At 41.3% G+C, this 26,135-nt stretch overlaps 1 protein-coding gene across 1 annotated transcript; it reads left to right on the forward strand.

The window, feature by feature from the left end:
* Positions 1 to 6,057: 6,057 nt before the first annotated feature.
* On the forward strand, positions 6,058 to 24,299 carry clpp (caseinolytic mitochondrial matrix peptidase proteolytic subunit). The gene is made up of 7 exons (XM_028822613.2): positions 6,058 to 6,116; positions 10,376 to 10,474; positions 10,769 to 10,840; positions 11,178 to 11,274; positions 11,534 to 11,721; positions 16,657 to 16,762; positions 23,822 to 24,299. The coding sequence occupies exons 1-7, from the start codon at positions 6,105 to 6,107 to the stop codon at positions 24,025 to 24,027; spliced, it is 780 nt and encodes a 259-aa protein (XP_028678446.1). The 5' UTR covers positions 6,058 to 6,104; the 3' UTR covers positions 24,028 to 24,299.
* The last annotated feature ends 1,836 nt before the right edge of the window (positions 24,300 to 26,135 follow it).

The raw sequence follows: 26,135 nt of genomic DNA on the forward strand, positions 1-26,135 counted from the left end.
CCCAGACACCCTGCGGAGAAAACTCATTTCAGCCGCTTGTATTCGCAATCACATTTTGCATACAGGTATGCGTACAAGGTACAAGGTAAACGTATAGTTCTATGAAATGTTGAGCTATTTCCGCTAACCGGAAGTGGTCCTTTACCTATTATTCATGCAGCTACTGAGTCTGATTTATTCAACTTTACTTTTATAATTGTTCAATATTACTAATTTGAGTTGATTTGATGGTTCTTTAATCAACATAATATAAAATATAACCATTGTCTTGTGGTTTACTCAAATATCCATCCCCATATATGAGTATACGAGAAAGTCGAGGGGAGACCACTCCCAATTTTACTTCACTCTGAACCGAGTTCGATCCCTGGCTCGAGCACAGTCTGCGTGAAGCTCGCTTTATCTCCCTCTCTCTCTCAATGGCCCTATATAACTTTGCTTTGTTTTAAAAGGATGTGTCTTGGACTGGATCTACGTAAGGGCTCCAGGGCGGTCATATAGCATAGAACCCCAAAAAGTCACTTTGCGCTCCCTTTTCCTCGCCATTGCCAGGCTTCCCCGGCTAAGACAGAACTTTAATAAGGACGGAATTGTCATTTAACTTTATTTTTAACATTAAATGTGAATTGTGAACTCTATGAATTACACACACATCGAGTGTATTAGTTATACTGTACTATAATGCCGCACAGTGCCTGCCAGCGCTGACATAATGAATTCCTGCTCATTTTGTGCTCTTTTATGAGCAGAAAGACGTGCGAGGGCGGCACGGTGGCGCAGTGGGTGGCGCTGCTGCCTCGCAGTTGGGAGATCTGGGGACCTGGGTTCACTTCCCGGGTCCTCCCTGCGTGGAGTTTGCATGTTCTCCCTGTGTCTGCGTGGGTTTCCTCCGGGCGCTCCGGTTTCCTCCCACAGTCCAAAGACATGCAGGTTAGGTGGATTGGCGGTTCTAAATTGGCCCTAGTGTGTGCTTGGTGTGTGGGTGTGTCCTGCGGTGGGTTGGCACCCTGCCCGGGATTGGTTCCTGCCTTGTGCCCTGTGTTGGCTGGGATTGGCTCCAGCAGACCCCCGTGACCCTGTAGTTAGGAATATAGCGGGTTGGAAAATGGATGGATGGATGGATAGAAGACGTGCGAGTTTGCAGAGATGTCGTTTTTATAGGAGACCCTGCCACTGGTGATGCCATGTCGGTTCCTAATACTGTGACTCGTCCCTGCTTGATGTCACTTATCCAGTGCCATTGCAGTATTACTAGCTTTTAGAAATTGTGAGAAAAACCGCGAAGGTAAAAATAAAACTACAACGAATGTGTGGAGTTGAATCAAAAAGTCACTAGTGGTGGAGAACAACGGGGGATGACATTTGCAGAGTTTTGACGGCAAGTTTTAACATAAGCCCTTTGTTAGAGACGCTTATGCTTGGAACTAAGTCATCAATAATGCAATTCAATGTGCACTCGCGTTCATCATTCAGTTTTACTTTGCCACGTCCGTTTCTCCTATGTTACCCCACATTAAGGATTATTATAAATATTATTGTTGCTGGATGGGTGGGACGCTGCTGCCTCGCGATTAAGGAGAGCAGCGTTCGTGTCCTCCTTGCATGGAGCTTTGCATGTTTCCTCCCACTATCCGAGGTCACGCAAGGTTAGGTAAATTGGCAATGCCCAGCAATTGACTGGCACCCTGTCTGGGGTTTGCTCCTGCCTTGCGCGCTGTGCTCGCTGGGATAGGCAACACAAGGGGCGGAGCTTTATGCAAATATTGAATAGTGACGTACACAAAACGTGTTTATGTTAAGGTAATTCAACCGTGGAGAATGAAAATGGGATTATCCTGTTTTATAAATGTTCATTTTGAGGAAGAATAACTTAAACTTGGTGAGTAAAAACTCTGAGGCTGATTACGTTTATGCTAAAAAAAATAATTTAATGGTTTTGTTTCATCATAATTTAATTGTGTTAATATGACATGTTCTCCCCGTGTCTGCGTGGGTTTCCTCTGGGTGCTCCGGTTTCCTCCCACAGTCCAAAGACATGCAGGTTAGGTGGATTGGCGGTTCTAAATTGGCCCTAGTGTGTGCTTGGTGTGTGGGTGTGTCCTGCGGTGGGTTGGCACCCTGCCCGGGATTGGTTCCTGCCTTGTGCCCTGTGTTGGCTGGGATTGGCTCCAGCAGACCCCCGTGACCCTGTAGTTAGGAATATAGCGGGTTGGAAAATGGATGGATGGATGGATAGAAGACGTGCGAGTTTGCAGAGATGTCGTTTTTATAGGAGACCCTGCCACTGGTGATGCCATGTCGGTTCCTAATACTGTGACTCGTCCCTGCTTGATGTCACTTATCCAGTGCCATTGCAGTATTACTAGCTTTTAGAAATTGTGAGAAAAACCGCGAAGGTAAAAATAAAACTACAACGAATGTGTGGAGTTGAATCAAAAAGTCACTAGTGGTGGAGAACAACGGGGGATGACATTTGCAGAGTTTTGACGGCAAGTTTTAACATAAGCCCTTTGTTAGAGACGCTTATGCTTGGAACTAAGTCATCAATAATGCAATTCAATGTGCACTCGCGTTCATCATTCAGTTTTACTTTGCCACGTCCGTTTCTCCTATGTTACCCCACATTAAGGATTATTATAAATATTATTGTTGCTGGATGGGTGGGACGCTGCTGCCTCGCGATTAAGGAGAGCAGCGTTCGTGTCCTCCTTGCATGGAGCTTTGCATGTTTCCTCCCACTATCCGAGGTCACGCAAGGTTAGGTAAATTGGCAATGCCCAGCAATTGACTGGCACCCTGTCTGGGGTTTGCTCCTGCCTTGCGCGCTGTGCTCGCTGGGATAGGCAACACAAGGGGCGGAGCTTTATGCAAATATTGAATAGTGACGTACACAAAACGTGTTTATGTTAAGGTAATTCAACTGTGGAGAATGAAAATGGCATTATCCTGTTTTATAAATGTTCATTTTGAGGAAGAATAACTTAAACTTGGTGAGTAAAAACTCTGAGGCTGATTACGTTTATGCTAAAAAAAATAATTTAATGGTTTTGTTTCATCATAATTTAATTGTGTTAATATGACATGTTCTCCCCGTGTCTGCGTGGGTTTCCTCTGGGTGCTCCGGTTTCCTCCCACAGTCCAAAGACATGCAGGTTAGGTGGATTGGTGATTCTAAATTGGCCCTAGTGTGTGCTTGGTGTGTTTGTGTGTGTCCTACGGTGGGTTGGCACCCTGCCCGGGATTGGTTCCTGCCTTGTGCCCTGTGTTGGCTGGGATTGGCTCCAGCAGACCCCCGTGACCCTGTGTTTGGATTCAGCGGGTTGGAAAATGGATGGATGGATGGATGACACTGAAGAGAAAATATGTCAATGGAACTAGAGAACGTTTCCTAATATCAACCAACATGATGATTTATGGTTAGATCTCTCTATTATAATAAAAAAATCCTGGGACGAGACGTGACTTTCTCAGAGAGATACTTTGATGCGAGACGACACTTTGTGCCAAGAGATTTAACCACTCCAGGGGGCCGGAAATAAAAGACAAAGATTAGATGACAAAGTAGAACGTCGTATAGAATTCAGAAACGTTGGTGCAATACACAGGCAGAGCAGGTTAGAGATAATGCAGTGGTTCTCAATCTATGGGGCGGGCACCCCTAGGGGGGAGCGAAGATGTGAAAAAAATAAAACAAGAATCAAAAATATGAAAAATCCATCTATTGAAACCAAAACAAATTAACTTAAACTACATTCTCATACTAGAAAAAGTTAGATAAATGTTGATAAAAGTTAAGTAGGTATAATAAAATATGCATCTATGATATATCATTAATTAACAAAGAACAAATTGGTATTAGTGGGCTCCTTTCAAAAAAACGTTGGGGGGGGGGGGGGGGGCGCGATTAAAACCGTTATGAAAACTCGGGTCGCAAATACTTAAAGGTTGAGAAACGCTGAGATAATGAAAATACGAAAATTCGAAAGTCTCAGAAAAATGATAGTAAAGATTGCTCCATGAAATAATGGAACAGCAAAAAGAGATCGAGTATATTGTTCGGGTTTAACCTTTCAGTCGGAGACTTGTAGATCGTCTAATTTGTGTTGCCATCAGGGAAAAGTAGTGTTTCGTCCCAATGAAGAGGCGTATTCACGAGAAGTAAAAGATTTGTTGTTTGGTAAAAGTGAAATCCACATACATGAGCGTCAGTGATGTGAAGTGGCTGGCACGTAGCGCAGGCCAGGGGGGGTTGGCGAGCGAAGTAAGATAAATTAAATTAGATAAATTAAATTAGATAAAGTGAACATCCCTGTTAGTTCATTTTTTACAGTAAGCATAGCAGCCAAGTTTCCTCTCACTTTCAGTTTCGTACTATGCATTTTATTGTTTTTAATACCAATTTTGTATATTTTATTAGATTAAAGCTCATTTTTATTGTTTTACATTTTTTTCCCAAAAGTATTTTTTTTTTTGGTCCCATGTTCAGAGAATGCACTTTTTGTGATTCCTGTACAACAAGCAATACGTTGTCACACAGACACATCTGAGGATTTCCGCTCAGGCTCGATTGAGTTATACTGAGATAACCCACCCAGGTGAGAGGGGGCGCTGTTGCTGACATTCTCTTCTCCTTCTCTCCCTGCAGCACAGAGGATCCGCCCAGTGAGGTCACTTAGCCCTGCCCTTTCTGGTCCACGTGATGTAAGAAGCTCCGCTCACAGTGACTGCCCCTGATTTCCATGGCAAACAGCTGAATTACTTTTATTGTTTATTTTGCCCAAGCAGGCTGCTTGTTAGGAACACTGCCACCTATTAATTTGGGGGATGAACTGCTCTCGGCTTCCAACATCCCAGCCAGGATGAGAAATATAAGGCATCCCGGCCGGGTAGTGTCCACAATCTAGCCATCCTTTCATTATGGATTCCTAGCCAGGCAAGAAATCCTTCTCCATCCTGGCCGGGATGTCTGTCCGTCCTCCTGGGCACTTATGACTGACAACTTATCTGTTAGACTTTTTCTAAAAGTTTGAAATTCTGAACTATATCTTCATGTTGTGAAATTGGATCTTTAGATCCATCTGTAAAAACATGAAGCATACCATAATATTGTTGACTCATGTGTTTATTTACAATTACCTCTTCACCAATCATTGGCGGACCATTTTTGGGGCCCTGAAGCTTGAACTGTTATGGGGACCCCTAGGCAACTAGCAACAAGGCCTATTACCTTCTTCAATGGGGTTGTTCCATGACAGATTATGTTGCCCATGGGAGAGGTACTATATAAAAAAAATGTATTATTATTATTATCCCCACAAATTCTTAAAAAATACAACCACTACATCTTAGGTTTTGATTAAAATTGCTGTACTGAATTATACTATTTTATTAAAAAAATGTTCTCATACAGTAGACACTCAAAGTTTGAAAGAAATGTGGAATTAAGTCACTTCTGAGGCCCCTCCAGGGTTAGGGGCCCTGGAGCTTAAACCTCATTAGTTTAATATTAGAGCCCCCTCATCACCAATCCCCTGTGTACATTCCAATAGCTTTTCTTTAGGAGTCAAATGGGTAACATAGATAACCAAGGCAGAATGACAGGATATTCCGCTTACATTCGTGGGCTCTGCCTGCTCATTTCCCATCCATTAAAAACTGTAAACCTTCTGTTCTTGATGTTCCCAGTAATCCCTTAATACAATTTTAGTTGAGTGATTATGCTGACAACCATAAAGATTATCCCAATAATTCATTGCAACTTCTACTCTTCTTGCTTGGGCTTGTCTATCACCTAACTTTTCTGAAGCAGACGCATATTCGGCACACCTATAATCTTTAACTGATTTGATTAATCCATGGTACAATGAGACCACAAATATCCTATAAGCTCCCCAATTTCATCCCCCCAAAAACACCGACTCCAAATGTGATTTGATTACAACCGCTAAAATAAATGAAAAAGAGAGGCTGCAGAAAGAAAGCGGCTCCTGTTGTGCGTGTACGCATGCGCCGCGATACTCATCACGTGACGGTGGCGTGTTCGCCGTTCTTCATTTCCGGGTAAGGTCGCGGTCGCGAGGAGGAGAAAAGGCAAACCGACTGACATGTTAGCTTCGGTGAGTTGCTGCGGTGCTATTAGAATGTAGTTTTTAAGTTAAAGGCAGAAAAAAAAAACCCACATTGCATCGTATTATTTACAGCAGATTACATCAAGTGTATGTATATCTTGTTTTTTTTTTTGACAAGCTCCTCACATGTCACAGTAAGACGGCTTTGAATGAACGTTAAACTTTGGAGCTCACTGTCAATCGTGGAGGATTCGAACCGGTAACATTAGTGTTGTGGATGCGGGATTAGATATTAATACCTCACACAAAATACAGGAGAGCTGTTTTCTGTTTCTATTTTGACACTTAGCACAGCTTTTTAATGCTAGAGCACGTAACGCATGTAGAGGTGTACTTTATTTATCTTGAAGTGTAAATTCACGTGGTGTAGCAGCAATATAGAAAGAAGTGCACACAGACGCGTTGCATACAGTTCAGTCCTGTTCACAAGGGCAAGATCCAGTACAAATCATGCACGAAAAGTGTATATGTGTGTAAAAGCTGATTAATGTGTTAATGCCAGCCGCCGAGGATAAAGGTGGGATTAGCGGGTGAAGGCAATACAATATACTGACTAGTGGCTCTGTACCATACTGATGGCTAAAATTAAAAAATAGCCCATGAAACCACCAGCTGTCAATTTGAATCTAGTGAACCGCTACCATCAATAGCCGTCTAACCAGCTGTATTTACAGTACGTCATGATAATTGCATGGTCTCAGACTGAAAGACTATATAGCGGCAGTGAAAAGTGCCCAGCACATCAGCGGCCTACGTGCCAACACCTGCAAACTCGGGCACAGCTTATTCCGCTGTACTCCATATCTTAAGCGTCAACAACAAACAGCAAACCAAACTAAATGTCAGTCAGTCATTTTCCAACCTGCCTTTGTTCTAACAGACTCACAGAGATCTGCTGGTGCCTATCCCAGCTAGCGTAGGATGCAAGGCAGGGAACAAAGCCTGGACAGGGTGCTAGCCCATCGCAGGGCATACACACACACATACTAAGCAAACACTAGGGCCAGTTTAGGATTGACAGTTCACCTAAGCTGCATGTGTTTGGATTGTGGGAGGAATTCCATGCAGTCATGGGGAGAGAACATGCAAACTCCACACAGGGAGGATCCGGGACACGAACCCTCCTGGTCTCCCTACTGCGAGGCACAGCCCTACCACTGCACCACCCCCAAAATAAATGTCTCAAGTTTAAATATGAATGGTTCCTCCAGGATCCTTTCTAATGATGTTCTAATTATTTGCACTTGTTGTGGTGCACCTTATTTTAATTTTAATTTCAGGTAGTGATAAATGCAGGAGCGTGCTTTCGTTTTACACATGAAAAATTAGCTTTATTTATATTTTAATTAAACAATAGACTACACAATGTAAACGTGGCATGATATTTGTTATATCTTGTCACTTTTATCTATGGATACATTTTAAATGAAGATCAAACTATCTCCAAATATGAAAAAAAAAAAAAAAAACATTTCATGGGGTGTATATACTTTTTCACATTTTATTTACTTTATTATATATATATATATATATATATATATATACAGTGGTGTGAAAAACTATTTGCCCCCTTCCTGATTTCTTATTCTTTTGCATGTTTGTCACACAAAATGTTTCTGATCATCAAACACATTTAACCATTAGTCAAATATAAGACAAGTAAACACAAAATGCAGTTTGTAAATGGTGGTTTTTATTATTTAGGGAGAAAAAAAAATCCAAACCTACATGGCCCTGTGTGAAAAAGTAATTGCCCCCTGAACCTAATGACTGGTTGGGCCACCCTTAGCAGCAATAACTGCAATCAAGCGTTTGCGATAACTTGCAATGAGTCTTTTACAGCGCTCTGGAGGAATTTTGGCCTACTCATCTTTGCAAAATAGTTGTAATTCAGCTTTATTTGAGGGTTTTCTAGCATGAACCGCCTTTTTAAGGTCATGCCATAGCATCTCAATTGGATTCAGGTCAGGACTTTGACTAGGCCACTCCAAAGTCTTCATTTTGTTTTTCTTCAGCCATTCAGAGGTGGATTTGCTGGTGTGTTTTGGGTCATTGTCCTGTTGCAGCACCCAAGATCGCTTCAGCTTGAGTTGACGAACAGATGGCCGGACATTCTCCTTCAGGATTTTTTGGTAGATAGTAGAATTCATGGTTCCATCTATCACAGCAAGCCTTCCAGGTCCTGAAGCAGCAAAACAACCCCAGACCATCACACTACCACCACCATATTTTACTGTTGGTATGATGTTCTTTTTCTGAAATGCTGTGTTCCTTTTACGCCAGATGTAACGGGACATTTGCCTTCCAAAAAGTTCAACTTTTGTCTCATCAGTCCACAAGGTATTTTCCCAAAAGTCTTGGCAATCATTGAGATGTTTCTTAGCAAAATTGAGACGAGCCCTAATGTTCTTTTTGCTTAACGGTGGTTTGCGTCTTGGAAATCTGCCATGCAGGCCGTTTTTGCCCAGTCTCTTTCTTATGGTGGAGTCGTGAACACTGACCTTAATTGAGGCAAGTGAGGCCTGCAGTTCTTTAGACGTTGTCCTGGGGTCTTTTGTGACCTCTCGGATGAGTCGTCTCTGCGCTCTTGGGGTAATTTTGGTCGGCCGGCCACTCCTGGGAAGGTTCACCACTGTTCCATGTTTTTGCCATTTGTGGATAATGGCTCTCACTGTGGTTCGCTGGAGTCCCAAAGCTTTAGAAATGGCTTTATAACCTTTACCAGACTGATAGATCTCAATTACTTCTGTTCTCATTTGTTCCTGAATTTCTTTGGATCTTGGCATGATGTCTAGCTTTTGAGGTGCTTTTGGTCTACTTCTCTGTGTCAGGCAGATCCTATTTAAGTGATTTCTTGATTGAAACAGGTGTGGCAGTAATCAGGCCTGGGGGTGGCTACGGAAATTGAACTCAGGTGTGATACACCACAGTTAGGTTATTTTTTTAACAAGGGGGCAATTACTTTTTCACACAGGGCCATGTAGGTTTGGATTTTTTTTCTCCCTAAATAATAAAAACCATCATTTACAAACTGCATTTTGTGTTTACTTGTGTTATATTTGACTAATGGTTAAATGTGTTTGATGATCAGAAACATTTTGTGTGACAAACATGCAAAAGAATAAGAAATCAGGAAGGGGGCAAATAGTTTTTCACACCACTGTATATATATATATATATATATATATATATATATATATATACACACACACAAACCTGTGATGAATATTAAGTTCCCCCCAGGTGTTTTGCCCACATACATAGCTTGTGATGTGTACATATGAAATTATAATAATTGAGAGAATTCCATGTCATTAATGTGTGTCCTCTTTTTTTCAAAATTGAAATGTAAATGCCAAGTATTTAGGATTGTAATAAAATCTTCAATTTAGAGTTAGTAAACTTAAACCTGAACCTGTTTACTTGGACAATAAGTGAAGTGTCCCAATGCCTCGCCCTGTCACTACTTGTTAAAAGATTCTATGAAGGCTATCCAGGCAAACATTGTTTTTAGTTAGAATAATTTTTGTATTCCTACATTGCATTGGATTTAGGAGTCATAGTGGACTCTCAGGTATCAACTTCCCGACAGTGTTCAGAAGCCATTAAGAAGGCTAACAGAATGTCAGGTTATATAGCGCCTTGATGTGTGGAGTCCACGTCACAGGCGGTTCTGCCCAAGTTTTATAACACACTGGTGAAGCCTCATCTGAAGTTCTGGGTGCAGTTTTGGTCTTCAGGCTACAAAAAGGACAAAACAGCACTAGAAAAAGGTCCGGAGAAGAGCGACGAGGCTGATTCAGGGGGTGAATTATGAGGAAAGATTAAAAGAGCTGAGCCTTTACAGTTTAAGCAAAATAAGATTAAGAGGAGACATGACTGAAGTGTTTAAAATGATGAAGGGAATTAGTCCCGTGGATCGAGACAGTGACTTTAAAATCAGTTCATCGAGAACGCAGGGACACGGTTGGAAACATTAGGAAGTTTTTCTTCACACAAAGAATGATAGACACTTGGAGTAAACTATCAAGTAGTGTGGTATACAGTCAGACTTTAGGGACTTTCAAAACTTGATGTTTTTTGGAAGAAATTAGTGGATAGGACTGGCAAGCTTTGTTGGGCTGAATGGCCTGCTCTCGTCCAGTTTGTTCTAATTACATTAGCAAATCTTTGATATACGAGAACTCCAGATTTCCTTCTTTGACTACAGTATAGAACTTTAAACTGAATGAACATTTCTGTTTCAGAGGCTGTTGAAATGTGGTGCACTGCTTCAGGGCTGTCGGCATTTCCATCGAAGTCCACATTCCATGATCCCCCTCATTCCTATTGTTGTTGAGCAGACGGTAAGTTAGCAGATGTTTTGTTTTCATGGGTCCATCCACTCTATGATTTCTGTTCTCTTTTTAACCTAAAGTGCACCTTTTTATATACATGGGAGAAAGATGGTTTAACTGGAGAGAATGCACATGCTCCGCAGACACACTGGACTGGAAGTGGGAGTGAAGTCCAGACCTCTGGAGTAATAAAGCCGGTCCACCATGCCACTGTCCTGCTTTGGTTTATGTCTAGTTTAAACTGTTTAACATATTTAAAGGAAGACATCAGTAAAGCTGCACCCTTATCTGTTTATTTTGCAGGGCAGGGGAGAACGAGCATATGATATATACTCCAGACTCCTTCGAGAAAGAATCATATGTGTGATGGGTCCTGTAAGTATTTAGGAATTATTAACAAACAACAGAAATTGGTGGAGTGTTTGGAATTAATAACTCGGTGACAATGTGTTACTATTTTGATTTTAAAAAACAGACCACATCACTGCTTGTTTTATATATCAATCTACAACATTTATATACATAAAGAAAACCCAGTAGATCTGTCTTGTAGTTGTGTAATAACCAATGCAACATTAATGCTTTTGTCTCGTTGTAAGAAATATATATTATCCGTATTGTCTTTATGTGAAATTGGAGTCCTTGTCAGTATAAAGACTATTATACGACTAGCTATGCTTCCTGGCAATAACTGACTTTGTCTGTCGTTCAGATTGATGACTCCGTTGCCAGCTTGGTAATTGCTCAGCTCCTGTTTCTTCAGTCAGAGAGTAACAAAAAACCCATTCACATGTACATCAATAGTCCTGGTAAGTTTATTATATACTGTTAGTCTATGATAAGAAGAGAAAATCAAAAACTAATTAGTTGTATAAGCTTACTGTCTCATCACTTTATATAACTTGCATAAAATACTCTTCTTCTGCTACAGTGCTTTCTCTTTAAGTATGTATTTGTTTTAATGGGTGCTGATTTTGAGTATGCATGTTGTTACCTTACTGTACAGATAGATCTTTCCTGTTTTTCTCCTTAGTTTGCTGTTTGTAATTGTAGTCTTTTTGCCACCAGGGGGTGTGGTGACCGCAGGGTTAGCTATCTATGACACCATGCAGTATATTCTGAACCCAATTTCAACATGGTGTGTCGGTCAGGCTGCCAGCATGGGGTCCCTGTTGCTGGCCGCAGGCTCTGCGAGCATGAGGCATTCACTTCCAAACGCCAGGATCATGATACACCAGCCTTCTGGTGGTGCACGGGTATGTTTCTACTTTTATTGACATTTATGCTGTAAATGTATGTTTTCTGGCAAAGTTTAAAATAGTATTGATATCTGACATGGATTTCACAGCTGCAATGTGGTATTCAAATCTGTTGGCCAATGGTCTAATCACACACTGGCCTCTTTATGTAGCGTTTGCTCCTTCCCCCCATGTTTGCATGGTTTTCCTCCCACTTCCCACAAGACATGCAAGTGAAGTTAATTAGTGATTTCCACCTTGAGCATGGGAAAGAGGCTAAATAAATAAAATGTATGATTATTATTAACTGGCCTGATGTGAATGTTTGTGTGTGTGTGTGTGAGAGAGCTGCAATGGCCTGGTGTTCTGTACAGAGCTGGTCCCTGCCTTGAGTCCAGCGCTGTCATGTTCTGCCCCAAACCGTGAAATTCTAAACTGGATTAAGCAGGTTTGAAAATTTTATGTCTGATGCCATTCTGACATTACTGATAGATACCATCATGCAAGTGAATGTCAGTTTCCATCATTGTATAAGGCAAGAATGACATTCTACTTTTTGTATGGCACTCTTCACAATTTGAATTAGCATACGCAAGATTCTGAACAACTCAACAAATTCCTAGCCTGTAATCATTGTAAAAACAAAAATCTACAGTATATTTAAATTCTGTGATTTGCAGCACCACAATTTCTCTTCTGTCAATTCATTTCTGTTTCCAGTGCACTGCTGTCTACTTGATGCAGCATTCTTGAACATACTTAACCAGTAACTGCACACTGCAGGGTAACGTGCAGTGAAAACGCTTGACTTGAGCATTCCTAGTTTTCATCCTCTTTCTCTGTATGTTTAGCATTCGTTTGCTCAGAGGTTGATGCACTTGCTGTTTCCTGAGCAGCTCTTATTTTCTCCACCCTAGTGACCTGCTTCTTCTCTTCTTTTGTCGGCATCTTTTCACGTTACAACTGATTAAGTCGGTTTTTGTGTTGCAATTACTTAGTACGTTTTCTTTAATTTTACACTTAAGCTGGCACATAAGTCTTCAATCTGCCTCAAGAATGATTTAAGATATGAAGAGGTAGGGGAAGTGACAGCGAAGGTGGTAGGGATGAAAACGACGCCTGTACGCATGCACCTGTTGGCTTACCTGCTGTCCGCTGCTGAGAGTTGATTCTACAATAAAATACAAAGAGGAATAACTTTGGGAGTCAGGAGTCAATCATAAACCCCAATAGCAGATAGTAGACATCACGTAGTATACGTGTACCAAATTTCAGGTCAAACGATTTGCGAACTACAGGTGATTTTAAAATCCTGGACAGACAAACAAACAGCCATGGTAGCGTATTATATATCCATCCATCCATTATCCAACCCACTATATCCTAACTACAGGGTCACGGGGTGTCTGCTGGAACCAATCCCAGCCAACACAGGGCGCAAGGCAGGAAACAAACCCTGGGCAGGGCACCAGCCCACCGCAGGGTGTGCGCACACACACACACACACCCCAAGCACACACTTGGGACAATTTAGAATTGCCAATACACCTAACCTGCATTTCTTTGGACTGTGGGAGGAAACCGGAGCACCCGGAGGAAACCCACGCAAACATGGAGAGAACATGCAAACTCCACGCAGGGAGGACCTGGGAAGCACACCCGGGTCTCCTAACTGCGAGGCAGCAGCGCTATATCTACTTCTATTACAGATTTTATTTTTTATTTTCCCCATGGATATGCCATTTCAATATTGCATTTTAATCTTGTGAGAGCAAGGTATGTAAATCTTGCAGTCACCCTGAACAAATGCTGGTGCCAAAAAGAGACGAAAATACAGTGGTGTGAAAAACTATTTGCCCCCTTCCTGATTTCTTATTCTTTTGCATGTTTGTCACACAAAATGTTTCTGATCATCAAACACATTTAACCATTAGTCAAATATAACACAAGTAAACACAAAATGCAGTTTTTCAATGATGGTGTTTATTATTTAGGGAGAAAAAAAATCCAAACCTACATGGCCCTGTGTGAAAAAGTAATTGCCCCCTTGTTAAAAAATAACCTAACTGTGGTGTATCACACCTGAGTTCAATTTCCGTAGCCACCCCCAGGCCTGATTACTGCCACACCTGTTTCAATCAAGAAATCACTTAAATAGGAGCTGCCTGACACAGAGAAGTAGACCAAAAGCACCTCAAAAGCTAGACATCATGCCAAGATCCAAAGAAATTCAGGAACAAATGAGAACAGAAGTAATTGAGATCTATCAGTCTGGTAAAGGTTATAAAGCCATTTCTAAAGCTTTGGGACTCCAGCGAACCACAGTGAGAGCCATTATCCACAAATGGCAAAAACATGGAACAGTGGTGAACCTTCCCAGGAGTGGCCGGCCGACCAAAATTACCCCAAGAGCGCAGAGACGACTCATCCGAGAGGTCACAAAAGACCCCAGGACAACGTCTAAAGAACTGCAGGCCTCACTTGCCTCAATTAAGGTCAGTGTTCACGACTCCACCATAAGAAAGAGACTGGGCAAAAACGGCCTGCATGGCAGATTTCCAAGACGCAAACCACTGTTAAGCAAAAAGAACATTAGGGCTCGTCTCAATTTTGCTAAGCAACATCTCAATGATTGCCAAGACTTTTGGGAAAATACCTTGTGGACTGATGAGACAAAAGTTGAACTTTTTGGAAGGCAAATGTCCCGTTACATCTGGCGTAAAAGGAACACAGCATTTCAGAAAAAGAACATCATACCAACAGTAAAATATGGTGGTGGTAGTGTGATGGTCTGGGGTTGTTTTGCTGTTTCAGGACCTGGAAGGCTTGCTGTGATAGATGGAACCATGAATTCTACTGTCTACCAAAAAATCCTGAAGGAGAATGTCCGGCCATCTGTTCGTCAACTCAAGCTGAAGCGATCTTGGGTGCTGCAACAGGACAATGACCCAAAACACACCAGCAAATCCACCTCTGAATGTCTGAAGAAAAACAAACTGAAGACTTTGGAGTGGCCTAGTCAAAGTCCTGACCTGAATCCAATTGAGATGCTATGGCATGACCTTAAAAAGGCGGTTCATGCTAGAAAACCCTCAAATAAAGCTGAATTACAACAATTTTGCAAAGATGAGTGGGCCAAAATTCCTCCAGAGCGCTGTAAAAGACTCATTGCAAGTTATCGCAAACGCTTGATTGCAGTTAAGGGTGGCCCAACCAGTTATTAGGTTCAGGGGGCAATTACTTTTTCACACAGGGCCATGTAGGTTTGGATTTTTTTTTCTCCCTAAATAATAAAAACCACCATTTACAAACTGCATTTTGTGTTTACTTGTGTTATATTTGACTAATGGTTAAATGTGTTTGATGATCAGAAACATTTTGTGTGACAAACATGCAAAAGAATAAGAAATCAGGAAGGGGGCAAATAGTTTTTCACACCACTGTATAAAGAAAAGTGTTTTATTACCAAAATAAGCACACAAACAGGCAGTCAAATGGCACACAAGGACTATAAGACTAACTCTGCAGTTTCTTGGGACCTTCCATTTTGGGAGTTTGCCCCTGTCTGACAAAGGCTGGTAATTGGTCCACTTGCCCACCGATGTCTGCACAAACAATCGAATCCCATTCATTACCCATTTTGTCTTGGCCCCTCTTCCTCCCACTTGGTTTTGGAATAGTGAAAAAGCTGCAATGAAATCATATGTGACATTAGGCAGGTTGAACAGGAGCAAGTAAAACACTGAATATTTAAAATCACAGGCCTGAAATTTAACAAAGGAAGTATTACAGATATATCAGTACTGACTGGGAATTCAGTGTAGTGGATCCAGTTAAGGGTTGATGTGTTAATTATTTTTGGTCAAAAGTTGGTATGTGGTAGTAGCCTTCAAAATTTATTGTAATCTGTTAATGCTTGAATTCTGTTTGAGGACAGAATTTATGTAAACCAAGAAAGAGGGAACAAAATCATAAGAGAGTCTTTGACATAGGAGGAGCATTACAATTTCATTTTGGACATTTATTGTAGGTGATAGAAAAGAGGCTTTGACTGGAGCAATCATTGGAAAGCTGGTAAGGAGGAGTACAAAACCTGTCACAGCAAACGATGAGACACATTTGCAGAAGCCATAATTTGGTCAAGAATTAAGTGAAGATCCCACAAAAAGCATTCTTGGTTTTACTTCTGTTTAGCTGTAGGAAGTAAAAGGCACCCATGAGCTGAGGTCATTATGGCAGGCAAGTGCGCTTGTTTCTAATTGGTGTGCATTGAGCTCACAAGTGGATAAGAGGACAGGATGCAGATACCGAACCTACTGTAAGGGTTCAAAAAAACACCCAGCTTTGAGAGACAGCGCAACAGAGATGTTGCTAATAGTAATAATAATAATTTGTTTTCAAAGAACTCCTCTCATGTGACTGAAGAATGAGGTGAAGATCTAGAAATACATTTTTCAGCATGTCTGGAAAAGTTCTTTGGCCATTTCTTCAGCACTAATGAAACTACCAATAAGCTCAAGAAGAAACCATGTAGAGACATACAAAAATGGTACACACCTATTAGCCTTGAAGACATCAGGCTCTGCTAATAGAGCCTTTACTGGAACCCAAAGATCTGATCATATGCAAAACAGACTTGTACCAGACATTATAGTTAAGGACCAGCAAAAAAAAAATCATGCTGGTCATTCATGTCCTTTATTGTCTGTGACCTTAAATTCCTAGATCTGTGTTTATCCTTTAGTCTATGTGTCACTTATGTTTTAATGTTCTGAACTTTGGCTTTTCTGCTGCCTGCATATGAGATACTATGAGTTACAATGCAAAGTGCTGTGTGAAATAAGGCAATTTATCTTTCTTTTTTAGGTCTCGGTGCTAGCAGTACTGTCAGTTCTTTACTTTAGGTTACTGTGTCATACTTGTAGTTTTATCATTTTGTGTGTTTTGTTTTAGGGTCAGGCAACAGACATTGCCATTCAGGCTGAGGAGATCCTGAAACTCAAGAGACAGATTAATGGCTTATATGCCAAGCACACACGTCAGCCACTTGAGGTCATAGGTGAGTTAAACAAGTGCCGTCGGTTGGCTAGCAAAACAAAACTCTGGTGATTGGTCATACTGTAAACTTGTAAATGAAGGCCTGCATTGAAATGATATAAAATTAAGTAACAATTGTTTCGACTTAGATTGAGCAACTTCCTCAGTGTAAAGCTACCTCTTACATGAACATTTTAAGAACCTACCCATTTTGTTTAATGTAAAGGCAAATATGAGGTGATCAGCATAGCTCTTCACCCACCCCTCCAGCCATTGTTAAGAATTCAGGATTACAGGCAACTGGTGCCTGTCACAGCAGGACTGTTTATAAGAGAGGAACAAACTCCAGACAAGGGGCTAACTTGCACACACCCTTACTAACTCATACTTGGGAAATTTAGAGTCTCTTATTTAATCCGACATGCATGTTGTGTGCAGAGGAACCATAGGGATATGAGATGAATGTACAGAATGTACACATTTTTTGCCTAAGCCAGAATTTGAGTCAGAATTTTGGAGCTGTGAGGTAGCCCCACTGGTCTACTTTCCCTCAGTATACCCCACATGATTTTTCAAAGAAAATACATTATTTTTTTAGTTTAAATGAAATAAATTAAAATAAAAAAGGAAGAGTGTTCGTGTAGCAGATTTGTGGGTAGTGTAGCCAAGTGCTGACTGCCACCTATGACACACCGTCACTCAGAACAAGTCGCTTGGTTTTTCAGAAGTTCACCTGTAGTACTAGGGTGTTATATCGTGTTAGCCATTAAGGATGTAGTGAGAAGTTAAGCAAAATGCCCCCTTTTATTGGCCAACTAAAAAGATTACAATATGCAAGCTTTTGAGGCAACTCGGGCCCCTTCTTCAGGCAACATGTAATACAGAAACTGGAGTTCCCTGTGTTTATATACACACCAGGACAAGTAACAACATTGGTATATCTTTAAGTGAGACATCTTAAATGTACAAGTGTTTATGGTTGGATTCCTTATCATGATACCTTCCGGGATAAGATTTTCCTTTTTGCATTTCATTAAGAAGATGCCGCTGTCCATGTGTGCCAGTTTCTTCCACCGGGTCTTCATTCACCTGTAAACGCTGGGAATTTGAGCACAAGTGACTTGCTCAGGGTCACATCGTGAGTCAGAAATGGAAACAGAAACTGTAATTTGGAGTCTGGTTCTTTATACACTGAACCATGCTGTTTGGAGCAGATCGGAAAGGTAGTGCAGACAGATTGCATTGCATTCAAAAAAAAAAATTTTAAAACTTTACTCTTATCATATATCCTCCCTATGGCATTTGCCACTTGATTGACATACAGGGCGGCCAGTCTGAGATCTCTTTTCTTCTAACACACTAGTCATCCCGCACGTACCATCAAACGCGTGAGCTACTGCAAAACTCCGGCTGTGATCTAGTTAGCCTTCCAATTTATATCGACTAAAGAAGGGATTAAAAAAAAAAATGTTTGTTTGGGGAGGGTATGGGCTGGATGTGGAATTGGAAGAGGATTTTTTTTCTCACAATGTCACAATCAAAGTGCGTTTGTCTGATCTGTCAATCTATCATTGCTATTCCAAAGAAGGAAAATGTGGAAAGGCACTTTCGAACTGCTCATAAAAACTACGTAACTGACTTCCTTCCATTTGAGAAACACAAATGAGAGGGAACTAAAATCGCAGTTAATCGGACAGCCGTCATTTTTCACTCGGCTGAATTCAAAAGCAAAGGCAGACACACCGAAGCATCGTTCCGCGTGAGTCACTCGATCATTAAGCATAAGAACTCCTTCCAAGATGGAGAGATGATAAAAGAGGCCTTCGTTGAGACAGATGGCTAGGGAGAAACTCCTGCTAAGATTTCAAGACCCCTGGCCAGAGAAAAAGGAGTTTCTCCTTGTCATTAAACATGCAGAATACAAGAAACTTAATAACGATCAATGGCCGCTAGACTTGGCATTTTTTTTCCCAATCTGACCAACATGTTGAATGAGCTTAATTTACAGCTGCAAGGAAAAGAGAAAATCACGGTCAATATGATTAGCTCAGTTAATGCTTTCAAACGAAAAATGCAACATCTGTTCCTCAAAGCTGCAGCGTCTTGATTTGGGGAGCATCCAAAACCTCGCATCAGAGCTGGAGACGGAATGGAAGGCGTGTGCGCAACTTGACAGCATAGGGTACACAGAGCAGATTGAAAATTGTCTGTCAGACTTTGACAGACGGTTTCAAGACTCAGCTTTACTTGAGCCAATCGCTACATTTAAGTGCTATCCGTTTAGGGAAGATGTTGAGGATGATTCTCCCGCATCAAAAATTGCAGCACTGTTTCACCTAAAGCTCCTCTACAGTGGAGGATGAGATTTTGACACTACAGGATGACATTCAGCTGAGGTCTGGGGCTCTTGGACAGTTTTGGAACTTACTCACAGAGGAAAAGTACCCAAACATGAAGAAATGTGCTACCTTCTTGACTGCATTATTCAGCTCTACTTGTTTATGCGCGTCAGCCTTTTCCCACATGAAGATTATTAAATCCAGTATTATTAAATACTGTAGTGACCATAAATGTATTTGTTACTGTGCCATAAAGGTTATTCAGTTATGCAAGGTACAACAACATTTATTTTATGTATAAAGTATACTCCGTGTATATATCTACAATTCATTAAGGCAGCCGACCATGGCAGGCAAGACACAAGACAGAGCCCCGCCCACCAACAATTCATTAAGCAGCCGACCATGGCACGCAAGACAGAGACCATGGGATATGCACGACAGAGCCACGCCCGCCAATTCTAACCCTCTTCCTGCATCATGGGATACACACGACAGAGCCCCGCCCACCAAATCTAACCCTCCTTCCACGTCCACCCTCGCTCTCGAGGCATGCACGCTGCCTGCTTATGTGCCAGCACGCAAGACCTCACCAAACACCGCCTCAGTCACTTTCAACTCTGCTACAGTCCACATGCACATTGACTTTTCATTGTTCTTTTCGGTTCCGGCTGCTTTTCTATATATAATCCACCAAGTCGCCCGACCATGGGATACGCACGCACGCAAGACAGAGCCCCGCTCGCCAACACTAATCTTCCTCCTGCGTCATGGGATACATACGACAGAGCCCCACCCACCAACTCTAACCCTTCTCCTGCGTCCATGCACGCAAGACAGAGCCCCGCCCACCAACTCTAACCCTCCTCCCGGAACACTATGACAAACTCAACACAGAACAGAAACACGCTGACACTGTTTTACACGCTGCATACAGCAATTCCCATCCCCGACAAACAGCATTCACCGCAATGTACTGGAGTGTAAGACTATCGCAGCTGCTACCTCACAAACTGTCCTTATTCCCCGGATATCCCTGACCCCATCAGATTGAAATTTGCCTTTTACTTTTACACGCAGACAATTTCCTGTTAGATTGGCCTTTGCAATGACAATTAATAAGGCGCAGGGACAAACTTTCAAAAAGATATGCCTGTATCTGCCAAAACCAGTTTTCAGTCACGGACAATTGTATGTTGCTCTCTCCAGAGTTCCATCTTTTCATTCACTCACAGTCGTATCCTCAAACCCACCCCATTTGGACAACTGTGTCTTTCAGGAAGTGTTAATACATTAATAAATAAGTATGCGGCATATGCTATGCCACGGGTTGGCTAGTATATTATATTATCCATATTACTAACCGAGAATGCTAAACCGGATGATGGACGCAGGCACATCCGGCCATGGACCGTAGCTGCAAAAAGACGTACTGCGCAGGCGCAAAAAGAGTCCGCGAGAGGCGGATGAGGAGCCGCGAGAGGGGGACAAAAGAGGCCGCGAGAGGCGGATGAGGGGCCGAGAAAGGCGGACAAGACCACAGAAAAAAGGAGTGAGCACAGAAAAAAGACAAAAAAGGAGAAATGAGGCGCAACGAGCACCGAAAAAAGGAAAAGGCACATAAAAAAGTAGTCAAACGCAGGCAAAGCACGAAACACATTGCACACGAAACTAGACCCAAAAAAAAAAAAAAAAAAAAAAAAGAGGCTCGCGCACAACAGCAAGGCAACCAACCCCTACAGGCACCAGACGGGACACACACCAAGAGGGGGATTCAACAAGCCCATGGAACACAAAAAAAAGAACACAAAACCACCCCACAGACCCTACAAGCAAGGGACGGGACACACACAAAGAGGGGGATTCAACAAGACACAGGAACACAAAAAGAAAGAAGACGCTCGCGCAACAACAATCCTCACCTAAACACACACACATCCATAAGAAGTGACACCCAAAGCCACATATTCTAAAGTGAACGTCAACACCTTCACACTAGGCAGCATAGGTGGATCTCCTTACAATAAAGCACTATTAACCGTTCAACTGCAGAAAAGGAAACATATTAACAGTGACTGTGATCCTCCTTATTACTTATCCATATTTCGCATGCTGAGACAGAAACAAGTCATGAATACACGGTCACGGGTACAAAATGAAAAGGAAAGGATAACAGGAACAAACACACGAACACGAAAGAAACAACAAAATAGACGGCTATGCAGCATAGGTGGATCTCATTACAATAAGGCACTATTAACCGTTCAACCGCAGAAAAGGCTCCATATTAACAGTGAGTGCAATACTCCTTATTACTTATCCATATTTCTAAAAGAAAAAATGTCTCGACTCCAAAAACGCAAAGCTCAACTAAAGCTTCTAACTAACGATGTACCTAAAAGTAAACACTTTATGAACTGCATTAGATCCTACAATAGTTCATTTGCTTTTGCATCTACCGGAGTAAATATCAGGCCACCAAAAGGCAATGGCCCATACTGCTTTCCCATATGTGCACAAATACTGCATTGCATTGGAACAGTGCACCCTGAAACAAATCAACAACGCAAATATGCACAAATCTACATCCTAGATCCACATGACGCAATCTATCAATCAAAGTGCTGCATCGCAACAGTTACGGATTCAAAACGAAACACCTCCCGTCTCAGACATACGTTAATGGCAAGGAAGGCTACAACAGTCTTCTCACACAGCACAGGCAAATCGATTACAGCTCCAAAACAACACGTCCCAAATACTACACATGCAACAACGCGCCTCTCAAACGGCACAAGCAAAACATACACCAGGAAAATTCATTCGGATTAATGAATGTCATTTGCAATCATTGTCATTCAGTTCACTTCCCTGAAGAAACAACTGGCAATACAAGTTATACATTTACACGTTGTTGTCAAAAGGGTCAAATTAGACTGCCTTCTTTACATTCATATACTGAATATCTACAGAAGATTCTAACTAACGATGTACCTGAAAGTGAAATCTTTATCAACTGCATTAGATCCTACAAATCGGTATCCACTATGAACATTAATGGTGGCACTGCACGTGACATCCGTCTTGAAAAAATGTTAATTATTGATGAATGTACAATGGCATAAAGTCACTTACTCAACACCATTCATAAACTTCTATAAACGTTTATGAATAATAATATTCGATTTGGATGAAAGGATGCACTCAGCTATTGTTCAGTGCACCTTAAAATACGCAGACAATTGGCATTGCTTTCAAAAGATACAGTTAGTAAAAAAGATACGATGTCCAGAACCAGATCATAACAATTGCTTATTACAACTGAGAGATGGTACACTCACGGATACAGATGGACTTCAGCCACATATTATTACAATTCCTCAAGCCTTTATCTGCGACAACTTAGTTACAGAGAGATTTGGAACAGCAATCTCATTAGACCAAATGCCCCTTTTAACACAACGCACTATATTATGTCCAAAAAATATTAATGTGCAAAACATAAATACCCAAGTCATTCCATTACTTCCGGGAGAGACACAACTCTTTCTAAGCTCTGACAAACTTGACTCTGATCACAACAATAACCATCTTCATTGACCTTACAAGTTCTGAGCTGAAATTACCTTTTACACTTAAACGGCGTGTACAAAGACATTTTCAAATAAACCTTTACACTGTGCCACACACTTTATTGTTTGCTTTCTATTTGCATCATCTACACCGTCACAATATTCTATATCTCATTCATACATCACGCTCTTTGTCATTCCCAACACCAGGGGTTGGCGAGCGAAGCGAGCAGGGGGCGGAGCCCCCTAGTATAATTATATATTGTGAGGGATTGCCGGCCATATATCCCGGCCAACACCCCCAAGCCGCCAGATGGAGCCATCCCTGCAATATGGAAGGGCCCTGAATTCCAGCAGGGTGTCATGGAACTTGGGAGTCTTTCGTCACAGCCTTGCTGGATACCATGGGGGCCACCGGAGGACGTCGCAGGGAGGCCCAGGGATTTATACTTTCCATATAGCCTGGAAGTAATTCACAATCACGGAAACGGAAGAAATGATATACTTCTGGGCTGAAGAAAAGAGGAGTTTTGATCTGACCCAGAAGTGCAGGAATCACATGGACTGGGGGATCAGAAGCATTTCCGTGTTAAAGACTTTTAAAAGGACTCTGGGAAATCCCAGCAATGAGCCGAGTTGGGAGGAAGGGTGATTGAGCTGCTGGGAGTGGAGGATTATTGTTATTGTGAATTATTGTAGTGATTATTGGTTTATTATTAGAGTATTGTGGAGTAGTGGTGCTTCGTGCACATTATTATTATAATAAATATACCTTTTACATGGTGTTTGACGAGTGGTCTGAGGGTTCAAGGGGTCACAGCGCCCCTATCGGTCACAATATATATATCATTTTTAATGTAGGTAGATCATTTCGACCTGGTCATTTTAAAAGTAGCTCGCAAGCCGAAAAAGTGTGGGCACCCCTGGTCTAAAGGTTGCCTAAAAGTTGTTTATTAATTAATATTTAAAAATGTATTTTTTTTTTAAAATCACACCTTGTGACTCTCTTTCAGCATATTTGTGAAGGAATTTAATATTTTAAGTAAAGTATTTATTAAATAAAGACCCATTCCTTCCATTTTAAAAGGGTTGCCCAGGGTCACTCCTTTTGTTTTTAGCAGCACTCAGTAAAAGGTGATGTTGAGTAAAGACTTTCTTTCTATCTTTCAGAGGCTGCAATGGAACGGGACAGGTACATGAGCCCCATGGAGGCCCAGGATTTTGGGATCATTGACAAAGTGTTGGTTCATCCACCACAGGCTGGGGAAGATGAACCGGAGTTGGTGAAAAAAGAAACGGCAGCAGAAACATTGTCAACTTCACCGTCTTTATCGTCAGCATCAGTGCCTTTACCCTCTTCTAAACAAGAGCCGTGATCTTTCAGCTGTGTGAACACTGGAATTCTTACTTACAACATAACAGACTCTGTGTACTTTGTTGAAAACACAAAACCAAGACAAATCATTGGACATCAACTTACAGTTTGTTGAACCTTTAATGATTTATGAGGAATATTTCTACTCCTTACGACAGATGCACACCCAGTCTTAACTGCAGTCTGTGCATTTCTCAGTAAACTGTAACTTATTGGTCAGATTGAGGACTAGAGGTGCAAAGCCCATTTTTCTTAAGAATAAAGCTGTCTCAGAGTAGAGTTTTTCCATAATGTGTCCTTCTTGTCAGTCTTTTTAAACCAAATACCAAATTTTATGTTGCAGTACTAGAAAGTCAGACGAATTTTGGAGAGCTAACACAGTAGTAGTATTGGAAACAAACAGGTTTTTTTATGTCAAGAATTTTGTGATTTTTGTTTTAGTTTGACTTGATTTGTGGAAGTTAAGTTTTATTCATGGTTTATTTTCATTATTTACACAACACTTCATGGAAAGGACCCATCCATTTTCCAACCCAATGAATCCAAACACAGGGTCACGGGGGTCTGTTGGAGCCAGTCCCAGCCAACACAGGGCACAAGGCAGGAACCAATCCCTGCCCAGGCAGGGCGCCAACCCACCTCAGATGGAAAGGACCATTTGGTTGATTTGGTCGCCGTCATGATGTTAAAGGAAGTGGCGTATTAAAAACACAAAATTTGCTTCATCTGTTATCCCTTGGAGGATAAATCAAAACAAACTTGTGCAGAATTGTAGTTAGCTTCCTTTCAAAGTAGGCCCCAGTGTCAGAATTTTAACCTTGTGTTTTTTTTTTTTTTTTTAATGTCTTTTTGTGGTTTTTGGCATCGATTTTTGATTACCATTTTGGTTTTTACTGCTCTCCCGTTTTTCATAATTTATTGTTGTGAACTCAGATTCCCAAAGCACATAAATCTCAAACTGTACTTACAAAAATGCTCACTGCAAGGGTTCAAGGGACAGGGTTAATCCCGTCCAAAACCCTGGATAGACACAAAAAGGTCCTTGTTGAATCTTTGTAGAATAAACAAGGTTTATCCTTAATGAAAAATGCTCTTAACACAACATGAAGCTCCATTGAACACAAAAAGCCAAGAAGGAGTTGTCTAAACCAGGGGTAGGCAACGTCGGTCCTGGAGTGCCACAGTATGTGCAGGTTTTTGTTCCAACCCAGTTCCTTAACGAGAACTCAATTATTGCTGATGAAGCACATATTGCTTAAGTGACATTTTAATGCTTCATTTTAGTGGTCTCGCTTGTTAAGGTTCTCCAACCTTAATTGCTTATTTCAATCTTAAACTGCTGCATTCAGTGTTTTAATTGCTCCTTATTAGCAATAAGATGTAAAAGACAAAGCAGCCAGCAGTTCTCCAGCTAGCTTTTTTCCAATTCCATCTGTGTGTGTTCATCATGCACGGTTTGATTTAATAAAACACTTAATAGAAAAATGTGACAGACTGAAAATGATCTGTTTTAGGCTTCATATCATTTGGATGATATCCTTGGAAAGGAAAAAAATCTACGATATAAAAGCCTTACATTGCACAGACTAACAAGCCATAAAATTAAATAAGGTCTGAGATTGGCAGTGATTGGTTTCTAATTAAGCAATTGGGTTGAATGAAAACCTGTAGCCACTGCGGCTCACCAGGACCGACATTGCCTACCCCTGTTTTACATCTTATTGCTAATAAGCAGCAATTAAAACACTGAATGCAGCAGTTTAAGATTGAAATAAGCAATTAAGGTTGGAGAACCTTAACAAGCGAGACCACTAAAATGAAGCATTAAAATGTCACTTAAGCAATATGTGCTTCATCAGCAATAATTGAGTTCTCGTTAAGGAACTGGGTTGGAACAAAAACCTGCACATACTGTGGCACTCCAGGACCGATGTTGCCTACCCCTGGTCTAAACCATCAGGCAATCCAATGCAAATACACCATCCAATTGCAAAGTCAAAAGAAAAATCCAAAGCGTATGTCGCACAGAAGTTCACTGTAACTCAACACTTCCAAGCACTAATGAAATGAACTAGAAGGAACTCTGGGAAAACGTACCGGATTTATAGA

The sequence above is a fragment of the Erpetoichthys calabaricus genome, chromosome 17, assembly GCF_900747795.2.
Source record: "Erpetoichthys calabaricus chromosome 17, fErpCal1.3, whole genome shotgun sequence".
NCBI lineage: Eukaryota > Metazoa > Chordata > Cladistia > Polypteriformes > Polypteridae > Erpetoichthys > Erpetoichthys calabaricus.